This window comes from Rattus rattus, chromosome 11, assembly GCF_011064425.1.
Source record: "Rattus rattus isolate New Zealand chromosome 11, Rrattus_CSIRO_v1, whole genome shotgun sequence".
NCBI lineage: Eukaryota > Metazoa > Chordata > Mammalia > Rodentia > Muridae > Rattus > Rattus rattus.
Window position 1 is genome coordinate 74116557 of NC_046164.1, and position 11108 is coordinate 74127664.

Consider the following 11108-nt stretch of genomic DNA (forward strand, 5'->3'; position numbering starts at 1 on the left):
TGTACAGAAACCAGCCCAGCCCGCCAGCTGAGCGTCTGACCGAGGAACCGGGTCCAGCATGGAGCCCCCAGCACATGTGAGAGACGTATCTGGAGTATGTAAAAGATTCCAGATATGTTTTGAGTCTGGAATGGCACTGCTTGCCTTCGTCTGCGGCTGCTTCAGTCCCTGCTGCTGTTAGTGATGCAGTTCTGGGGCCCAGGGTCACGTCACAGCCATGGGACGGCTGTAAGAGCAGCCAGCACCAGGGGAAGCAGCTGGGAGAATGTGGCCTAGATCCAGCAGTGGGAGGAAGGGCAGAGGCCAGGATGGGCTGGAAATGTTCCCGTGCCTCTCAACCCCATTCCCGGAACACTTTTCCAGAATATTTGGGCTGGACATCTACACTCCTTAGCTCCAGTCTGGAGGTGGGAACAGCCCTCCTGTTCCATCTACCGCCGTGCAGCCTGGCACACCACCTAATTCCAGTCCAGAGAAGCGGACTCCATTCTGACACTCAACAATCTCATGGGTGGGGGCCCTGAGCTTCAGATGGACCCAGAGTGCACCTGACGGTCTGGTGCCCTTTACTAAAGACTCACACATACCCTGGTTTTGTTTTGTTTTGTTTTTGTTTTGTATAGCTCTGGCTGTTCTGGAATTCACTATGCAGACCAGGCTGGCCTTGAACCCACACAAATCTGCCTCTGCCTCCTAAATGCTGGTATTAAAAGGGCACCACCATGCCCTGCCCTGCTACCTGACACCTACACACGTGTGAGTACACACACACACACACACACACACACACACACACACACACACACACACACTCACTCTGTGGATAGGCACACATACACTGTCTTCCTCTGTGGCTGCTCCGGTCCCTGCTGCTGGTGGTGACTCGGCTCTGGGGCCCAGGGTCACGTCCCAGTCACGGGATGGCTTGCATCCATGGGACCCTACAGGCCAGGGCTCTTGAATATGCTTGGGGAGTTCTGACCTGGGGTTTCACAGCTAGTGGGTGGTGAAGCTGGCCTGGCCAGGAAGCTCTGGGTACCCTGTCCCCAGGCTGGGACCTGAAGGCCCCCACAGAGGGAGTGATAGACCTTGAGAGTGGCTGGCACACAGCCTCCAGCAGCTGCCCACACATGCCACATCTACCCTCACATGTTCACCAAGGCTCTAGGGACACAGTAGCCATTGTCTGATAAGGCCTCACCTGAGCTCCCACACCCGGGGATTCGCCCACAGTACCCCTGTTGTCTCCCTGGCAGCTGCTTCTAGCAGCCAGCTTCCCTTTTTACCCTTGGGGCACCTCCTCCCTTCCCTTCTACTGGTGCGGAGGGCACCTGTCCAGGCTTCTAGCCTCCCACACTGGCTGCATGGCTCCCTCTGCAGGGTGTTTGATCTGGGGCATGGCTACGCCATTCCCCTCCAGCTCCATGGAGAACCCTGTCTCAGAACTGGGAAATCCTCTCCTATCTTGTTTTTCCATCAGTTTGGGCCCAGTGCTGTCCTCAGATCCATGTTAGCGATGGAACCCAGAGTGTTGTATACGCCTGGCGAATACTCTATGGACGAACCCTGCCCCATTTGCAATGGACTGTGGGCCTTTAGCTCTGCCCTCAGCTTCTCCAGTTGGCAGGAGGCAGGGCTTCACTCAGCTCCTCGCTCCCCTGACGTAGAGCCCCACTTACATGCCCCCCGTTTCTGGAATCAGGACATAACCATGTGCTGTGGGGCCTTCTCTAAAGCCAGGTTCTCAGGCTGATTCTGGGCCACTTTATCCCCAGTAGGGCCATGCCTGGGAATGAAGCACATGACCCTCTCACTTCTGTGGGCTCAGCCAGGCTGTGAAGAAGCCCAGAAGGCCCAGAGAGAGCTGTGGGCTCCGATACGGAGCCACCTCAAATTAACAAGTAGATGGGGGAATGTGTGAAAGGGTACTCCTGGATGGGACATGGATATGTGAACCCCAAAGACTCAAGACAACAGAACCAGACACACAGGGTTTGACACACAAGTCTGTCATTTGCCTATTGACCTGTTGAGTTAGTCTCTTCTGCTATGGGGTGTGGAGCACCGTCCCCCTTTCCTGGCAGGCTCAAATAGCTCTTGGCCTCCAGGTGGCAAGGGCTAGCCTATCCTGTGGGGACATCTGATGGATTCCTCCAGTGCAGAGCCCGAGTGTTCAACATCCCCACAGGCTGAGATGCTGAAACTTTGGTCCTCAGGGTGCTGCCCTTTAAGAGGCGGGGCCTATGGCTGGGGATGCAGCTGAGTTCCTAGAGTGTTTGCCCAACACGCAGGAAGCACCTGGCATGGTGGCACACACCTATAACCCCGGCACTGAGAGATGTAGGGAAGAGGGACACAAGTTATCTTTGGCTACGTAAAAAGTTCATGACTAACCTGGGCTACAAGAAATCGTTTTGTTTTGCTTTTTAATGGAGGTGAGGCCTGACAGGGGACTCCTAGGCCACTGAGAATGTGCACTCGCAGTGGCACAGGCACCCGCCCCCAAACCCTCTCCCCCTCTATATTAGCTATGTGATGCCCTCCTGCCATGATGTGCCTCGCCCTTGGGTCTGAAACCCAGAGACCAGATTGTGAACCAGAATAAACCCTTTTGCTCCGTAAATGCGTTCGTTGCCTGAAATACTCTGTCACGGTGATGGAAAGCTGGCTAGCCCAAGTCAGAAAAGACAGCTTGGGGTGGCATGACCTAAAAGGAGGCGGCACGACAGCCATGAGAATTTCCTGGGCCCCAAAGAGGTGGCAGTCACCGTAAACGGAGAAGGCATCGTAGGCGTGGGAGACACTTCACAATCTGCCCCAGGTCCTACCTTCCTCACAGGTCACCCCCGAGTGTCCTGGGCAGCACCTCCATTCTCGAGCAGTCACTGTCTTGTACATCACTTTGTACATGGGTCGCACCACGGTTCTGTAGCTGAAAGAAAGGCCAGGTAGCCTGGCTCAGGCAGGGTCTGCCACTACCTTTCCCGGTGCAGGAAAAGGTGCCACCCCTGAGACAAAGCCAGAGCTTCCTGGACCCTCTTCCACCTCCGTTCTTGGATTTCGCTCTCTAACTAACCATCATGGCCTCCAGGGTCTGGATTTCCACTGCTGGCTGGGCTAGCCTGCCCTACCTGTGCTGCTCACTGCTCTGGTAAGAGCCCTCCATGCAGAGAGGACCTGAAGTTTCCTCCCTACACAATGCTGCCTTTGTCCCCCAGCCTTCCCGGGGAACCCCCATGCTGTGCCCCAACCTGGACAGCCAGTGTTCCTTCCCCATCACAGTCCCACTCACCTGTTCCCAGGGCAGCCCACGGGCCACGGGCAGCTCTGCAGCACTCGCTGGAGGTAGGTGCCATTCTGCACATGACAGGAGACGGTCCGGGTCACCACGTAGGAGCACCAGTTCCTGAGACAAACCCACAAAAGGGAAGCTCAAGGCGCAGGCCGGGATGCCAACAGCATGGGTGAGGGGACCATGTATTCTTCCGAGCCCTCAGTCTCCAGGCAGAGACCACTGGTCTTTAAGGGAAGGCTTTACAGAGCCTGCGGCTCACGGGTGAACTCGATGGCCCTAGATGGGGTGGTCACGCTGGGGGCTCCCAGGAGGCCTCAGAGAATGAGCTGCAGGAGCAGGGTGGAGCAGGGTGGATCAAGATGGAGCAGGATAGAATTGCTGGGGTTCTCCCTCCTCTGCGTCTAGTCTCCAACCTTGAGCTACTGCTCCACCAGCTGAACCGGTTGAAGCGTACCTTTCCAAAGGTATAAAGCCTTCACTAACTTCTTAGGAGAGACGTTTTCAGCCAGAGATCGAGAGACGAGCTGTGGAATCCACTGGAGCTGAGTCTGAGACGTGACTGGCAGCTACCCACAGAGACCACTGTAGCCTCCCTCGGTCTTCCCCACGTGTGAAGTGGCCGGGCAAGCTCTGGTGCAGCAAGTGTCCCAGGCGAGCTGAGAAGGGCAGTGCTCTGCCCCAAAGGTGGCAGTTTGACAGGAGTCAGTCGTCCTATGATCACGCTCACCTAACCACGCACGCGCCAAAGCAGAGTGCTTGTGCGTCTCTCTCTCTCTCTCTACTTTATTTCAGTTGTTGTTTATTTAGGACAGAATCTCTTTAAGTAACCCAGGCTGGTCCCAGTGATCCTCCTGCCTCTGCTTCCCAACTCTGGGATCACAGGCATCCACCATTCCGCAAGCTCTCTCACCCCTTTCTGGGCACTTGTTCTGTGGCTTCTGGCTGTGTGTGACAGCCAGTTCTCAGGTTAGCCTGTGGAGGTCTAGCCTTCTGTCATGATCTTATAGCTGCCCAGGCTAGTCCCAGGTTTGTAGCCCTCTCAGCGCTGGGATGACACTCACCTTTCCCTGGGTCAGAAAGTGCCCCTGCCAAGCCTTGCTGCTCTTTTCCATTAAGCTTCCCCTTCCCCTAGACTGTCCCTAGACCGTTCCTCATCTTGACTGGTTCTATCAAGGCCGGGAGAGATGAGGGAACTTCCTAAGCTTCACACACTGAGGCGAGGCTTTCTCTTCCTGGGGGGTGGGGTAGAGGTAGGGCAGCTGGGTGGGAGTGGGGGGCTGCTGGACTGGTGCAGGGAGGGGACAGGGACATTCCAGGTGTTCAACAGCCCTCAGCCCAGCCTGAGGTCAGGAGCCCAGGGTAATTTGCTGGGGCACAGGAAGGAGGAGATGGTGTCAGGTGGCCTTTCTCAGCCTGGGCTGTCTTCCCCAGCAGGGGCTCTTTGTGGCCTAAACCCAAGGTCAGCAGGTTCCCAGGCTGGGACCTTCACAGAGCCATGGACCATGTCTCAACCAACACTGATGCCTCTGGGACAGGGTCAAGGGTCAGGCCTGGATATCCACACTCTTGGGCTCAGCTCTGTGCCCCAGCCTGGTGACATGCTGCTTCTCTTCCTGGGGCCTCAGTTTCCCCTATAAAATGGAGGGACATCTGTCTGGCTTAGTAGAGAACCATTTAAATATCCTTAGCATGTAGTAAGTGCCCAATGTGTGCAATCCGGCACCCAGACAGGTTGGTCATCTGTGCTCAGGGCTATCTCACAGAGGGGGACAAGGGACAGGAACAAACCAGCTGCCTAACCTGCATGATAAGGGGGTAAGGGATGGGGGTGTTTAACCACTGCAGGTCCCCAGGGAGTGAGGGGAACCAAAGGAGGACCACAGCTAGCTCCATTCATGGTGGTCCCTAGCCAATCGGATGCTTGCACCTCAGTTCCTGTGCTCTGGAGGCTGAGTCTCAGGAGACTCCCCCCTCAGAAGACCATGAAAGAATGGCAAACAGCTCAGCTGTAAATGTAAATGCCTGCGGACGGAAGGCGAATCCCCAGAACCTGCATAAGGGTGCAAGAGAAAACCAGTTCCCCAAAGTTACCTCTGATCTCCACACTAATATGACCCACACACGGACACACACACACACACACACACACACACACACACACACACACAGAGAGAGAGAGAGAGAGAGAGAGAGAGAGAGAGAGAGAGAACGAGGAAAGGGGGAGAGAGGATGAGGAGGAGAGAGAGAATGAGGAGAGGGAGAGAGAGAGGATGAGGAGGAGAGAGAGAGAATGAGGAGAGGGAGAGAGAGAGAATGAGGAGAGGGAGAGAGAGAGAGAGAGAGAGAGAGAGAGAGAGAGAGAGAGAGAGAGAGAGATATGCTTTTTGAGACAGGGTCTTTTTATGTGGTTTTAGCTGTCCTGGAATAGGCTGGCCTCAAACTTGCAGAGGTCAACCAGCCTCTGCCTCTGGTGTGCCAGGATTAAAGGTATGAATCACCAAACACAGATACATACAATAATTTTAGAGATTAAAAAAAAAAAAGATGCCCAACAGTGGTGGCACACATTTTAATGCCAGCACCTCAAGTGGCAGAGACAGGTGAGTTTCTGAGTTTGAGGCCAGCCTGGTCTACAGGGTGAGCCCCATGGATACACAGAAAAACTCTGTGCCCAAAAGAAATAAAACGAACAGAGATAAGTAAAGCAGTCCCCACCGTGTGGAGACTCAGATCCCTAGAGTGGCCTGGAGACTGTTGAGCTGTGTTCTGAAGTAGGAACATAAGCACCTCCCTCCAAGTGTGTAAAACGTAACGTCCAGTTCAGGGGTACGGGCTCCCAACATTCGGCTGGTCCAGGGCTCCTGAGTGAAGGAAAGGGGAGAACTCTGGGTAGAGGTCAGAAGCCAGAGGCTCAGGGACCCCCGAGGACCGGATGAGCATTGTCTGTGGTGTGTGAAGTGCACATGCACACAAAGAAGCTCACACATACAGCAGGGAGGGGTATCTGTGCTCACACACAGGTGAAAGCACTTTTGAGGGCACGCACACCTACAAATGCTTGGAAATGTGTGGGCAAGGACACACACACACCAAAAAGCACACAGACTTGTATACAAAGATCAAGGCCCACACAAGAGAACATGTAGAAAAGCCTGCCCACCATGCAATTGTATCACATACACACGCATGCACACACACACACACACATGCACACACACACACACACACATGCACACACACATACACAGAACAGACAGAGGTCATGTCCTGTGCATGTTCCCACACAAACACACAGTGCCGCGAAGTCTACATGTGCGCTCATACATGAACTGGCAGAGACAGGTCCAGCAGGGCTCACATGCATTAGGGTCTGTGCACACTCATCCGTGATTCAAATGCATGTGAACACCCCCCACCCCCAGCTCCGGACCAGGCTAGGGGCAGTGTGTGCTTTTTCCTAGAGAAAGACGTTTTTTTCTTCCTAATTAAAGGTCTCATGCTGTTCTTAGTTATTTCCTACATGGTGAACTCGGCCTTAATCCCAAGGAAGGACATTTGGAGCCAGTAGCTGGCCAGATATTTTATAGAGGAAGGGACACTCAAACCAGGTTGAGTTCAAGGTCAGCAAGTTGCCTACCTGGTGGCCAAGCTGACAGGCCACAGTATAAGCCTAAGGCCTACCCTTGCCCACTTTCACAAATATCACATTTAATTTATGTATGTGCACATGTGTGTATATCTGTATTTGCATGTGCATTTGTGTATATTCAGATGTATTTATATGTATGCATGCGTGTCTATGCCTTTGTGTGTGTACATATTACATACATGTATACACACACACACACACACACGTGTACTTGCCTAAATATGTGTATGGAGATCAGAGGTCAACTTGTGGAAGTCAGTTTGGCCTTTCAAATGTGGGTCCTGGGAATTGAACTCAGTTCGTCAGGCTTGGTGGCAAGCCCCTTTAGCTGCTGAGCCATCTCAACGGTCTGTGGAAGAAGCTTCCTTTTGCAAAGCACCTATCGCGTGTGATCACACTGCTTGGCATGGAATCCAGTCTACACCGGCTTCGCGGGTTGTCTCCAAGCACGGCTGCCTCTGTCTTTCCTGCTCACACCTCTTGAGGACTCACACATCCATGCTGCCCTTTCTCCCACTTTGATCTTTAGAATCTATTTACAGAGCTCCACCCCCTCACTCTGGTAATTCCCATCTTAACCTCAAGGTCCACACAGTAAAGCAGCTCTGAGCCATATTCTCTCCCGTGAGTGCTGGGGAAGAGGGGATAAGCAAGGACCCAGTCCATACAGAAGTCAACCCGGGCCTGCTCAGGGGTGTTTACTAAACAACTGCGGGCCTGAACACCGTGGGCTGGGCGGAGAAGTCAAGATCCCCGGCTTTCAGAGAGACACGGTCTCTGAGGACTAACTTCCCTGCGGGGAGGTCAGTGATCAGGTAGCTGAGAGTCAGGTGAAGCTGAGCTGGGAGGGGGAGGTCGGGCCTGGGCAGGACAGAGGAGACAATGCAACCCTCCCTGGCCCCCACCTCTGCCCACTTTGCACCCCCCAGAGCCTCCAGGGGACACTGAGAGGGGAAAAAACAGGCCAGACCAGCTCAGCCTGGCACCAGCTACCCTCTCTAGTGGACCTCCACCCCGCCCTCTGCTCCCCGAGGCGAGGGGCCCAGGGGACTTTGTCTCCACAGGGCCCAAGGCTGCGATCCGGAACAGTGATAGGACTAATTGCAGGAGGCAGCCAAGCGGGCCAGGGGCCAAGGGCCGTTATGAAAAAGAGAGCAAAGAACTGAGGCTGCGGTGGGCGTGGGGTGTCGAGAGCCAGAACCCGAAACCCGAACCGCACCAGGATGCGGCTCCAGTCCTGGGCCAGTTTCCCCGGACACGAACTTGACCGGCTCTGACCTTGTTGTGCCCATCTGTACATGGGGAGAGCAGAATGGCCTCCGTGCAAAGTGCTCAGCAAGCCCTCCTCCTACGGTCCATTCTTCCTCGTATGGGGTGCCACAGCCAGCCATGGCAGACGGCAGCCCAGCTGGAGGGCGCCAGAGTCTTCCCTAGGGGCCAGGGACACCAGCACCATATCTTCCCAAGGTTCCCGTGAGCTTTACGGAGAGGGAAAGTGAGATGAGGCACCTGCCTGGAGTTAGCCACTTGGGCATAGAGCTGGGATTTGTGAATGCTGGGATCATTCAAAGACACAGGACTGAAGCTGGGAGGGATGTCACGGGGGCCGGAAGCAGTCCTACCACAGGATACCGACTGGCAGCAGCCAAGCGCTCCAAGGTGGCTCTGCACAGCCCCTGGGCACCCTAGTCGTAGGGGCTCGAAATCTCACCACATTCCTGGGGTTGGGGGTGGCCCCTTGGATGCATTCCCGGGCCTCCCCTCCTCAGGCACAAAGCCTCTTTTCTGTCTTCAGTCCCTCAGCTGCCAAGGGGTGCCCGGGGCGCCTGGCTGGGAGCGGAGGGAGGGCTGATGGGGTGCAACATCCCCATGCTGTCTCCAAGATGCTGGGTCAGGGCCATGAGGGGAGGTCCTGACAGCCAAGGACCGCAGATAACTCCAGTTTTAGGTCCCTACCCTACTTAGTGGTGGTAACAGTGGGGCTCCGCGTGCGTGTGTCCTGTGTTACTCTCCACTCTCAGACCTTCAGACACAGGAGAAGCAAAAGGGGAGACTGAGGCTCATGGCCACGAGTGTCTGTGTCTATAAAATGGGTATGACTGGGCTGCTGGAAGGACTTGGTGGCACAGACTGCCGGGACAGCATTCTATAAAGGGGGGACCCACTCCCGTGAAGCCCAGACACCTGCCCACAGGCAAAGTTCCCACACAGGAAGCCGGAGGACGAGGTGGCCTTGAGCAAGCTGGAGGGGCATATCTGACCCATCACCCCAAGTTCTAATCTCTCTATGAAGTGGGGCAGGTGATCCCCTACTCTGAGCCTTTGTTTCTTTCTCTACAAAACAAGAGAGCGTACGAGAGCAAGCCTTGGATGGCAGCGGGGAAGGTTCTAGAAGCAATGGATGCGGGGGAAGTGCCAATCCACACAGCTGTGCTTGGCACACTGTAGGGGTGCTGTGGCATCTGCCACACGGCTGTCCCCATCGCAGACAGCTAACTGCTCCTCTGGCCTCTGCTGCCTCAGCCCCTTCGACCCCTGGGCCTGCTCTATCCTCCAGTCACCTGCTTTTACTAGCTCCAAGGGGGGTTGCTGGCCTCTGACCACTGAGAAAGGGAAACTTCTAAAAAGAAGTGAGGCCGCAGGGGGGTGGGGCCCTCACGGGCCTTTGAATGGACTGAAAGGCCTAAGAGGCCTAAGTAGTCCACATTGTCTGTCCTGGAGACAGGGGCAGGGGCTACAGGCAGAGCAGGGGCCAGGGTAGGTTCAAACTCTGCCATCAGGACCAGAAAGGGAGAGCGGAATCCTCGTTCTTCCACGAATACCCACCACGAACCATCATTAGTCTCAGTTTGCCCCTCTCTTGAATGGGGACAAGTCTTCCATCCTGAACGGCACTGTCTAGAAAAGGTCCCCCAGGACCCGATCCTGGGAAACATTCCACAAAGGCCGGCCGAGAGTCATAGGCTGTTGGGAGGTCCATCCAAATGCCAGGTCCCAGGGGGCCTCTGACACTGACCCACTGTGCAGACTCCACCCGAGTCCTTCCTCCGAGCGAAATAAATAGCCGGGACATTAAAAAAAAAGACAGTAACAGGGGGAAAGGGAGGGGATTCCTGAAGGGCCGGCTAAGGGGTGACCCTGGCATTTTACATGTACATGAAGGGAGGGGGCTTGGGCCAGACCCGCAGTAGTCCTGGGGGGCTCTGTTACATTGCCATGGGTCCACCTTCTGAGGCCTCAGGGATCTCGGGAGTAGGGAGGTTGTCTGTTCTTTCACACACAGAGGTAGGTGAGCCGGCTCTCCAGAGCACGGTGTGCCAAGTCCCTGCTCCCACTGGTTATGGTATAGAGATGAGAGAGATGGAGCCCCTGCTCCAGTCTCGGACTGCCACCGATGTCCCTGCTCCAGGCCCGGGATTGCACGGAGCTGGGGTCCAGTTCCCAGTCCCAGTCCCGGGGTTGCACCGAGCTGGGGTCGGGTCTCTGTCCCTGTCCCCGGGTTGCACGGAGCTAGGGTCCACTTTCCTCACCCCAGTGCCGGGATTGCACAGAGCTAGGGGAGACTTACCTGCGACCCGAGAACCGGGCGCCCGGGACGTTCCACGCGGCGCCGCCTCTCGGGAGCAGGAGCCCGAGGCAGAGCAGCGTCCAGGCCCGCGGGCCGCCCATGCTGTCGTCCCCGCCGCAGCCGCGGGCGCGCAGAGCCGGTTCCGGGCGGAGCAGGGCGGGGGCGCTCGGCTTCGCCCGCCCCTCGCCCCCCGCCCCCGCCAACCCGGAAGCCGTCCGCGCCCCCGCCAGGACGCCCTCCAGGTGCCCACCTGAGCCGCAGACTGGGAAACTGAGGCCCTGGCCGCACTCGCCCCCTCGCCCCCGCAACGCTGCCAGGACCCGAACCCACCACTCCTGAGCGATCGCCTCTGGACGCACATCCTCTTGACATCTTTGCGGAATCAGGTTCCCGAAACACACGGAATCCTCCCAACGACCCAACACAGGCTTCCTGCGCGAGCTGTGACATTGTTCCAGGCTTGTCGCCCCATACATCCTGCACTGGCTGAAACTTTCATCACTCCATGCCCATGTTACAGAGGAGAAACCAGAGGCCCAGGTACTCCCTGGGCGTCCCCTAAGTGCAGTGACCAAGCACCCTTATACCTGTTTTAC

At 56.0% G+C, this 11108-nt stretch overlaps 1 protein-coding gene across 2 annotated transcripts in view; it reads right to left on the reverse strand.

Annotated features, from left to right (window-relative positions):
• Emid1 (EMI domain containing 1) overlaps positions 1 to 10633 on the reverse strand; it is a 45557-nt gene extending 34924 nt beyond the window's left edge. For both annotated transcript variants that reach the window (XM_032916466.1, XM_032916468.1), the window contains exons 1-3: positions 10513 to 10633; positions 3293 to 3406; positions 2829 to 2932 (exon numbers count right to left, since the gene is read on the reverse strand). In XM_032916466.1, the coding sequence (XP_032772357.1) occupies positions 2829 to 2932; positions 3293 to 3406; positions 10513 to 10613 (319 nt within the window). In that variant the 5' untranslated portion in view covers positions 10614 to 10633. The remainder of the gene's footprint in view (positions 1 to 2828; positions 2933 to 3292; positions 3407 to 10512) is intronic.
• Between the last annotated feature and the right edge of the window lie 475 nt (positions 10634 to 11108).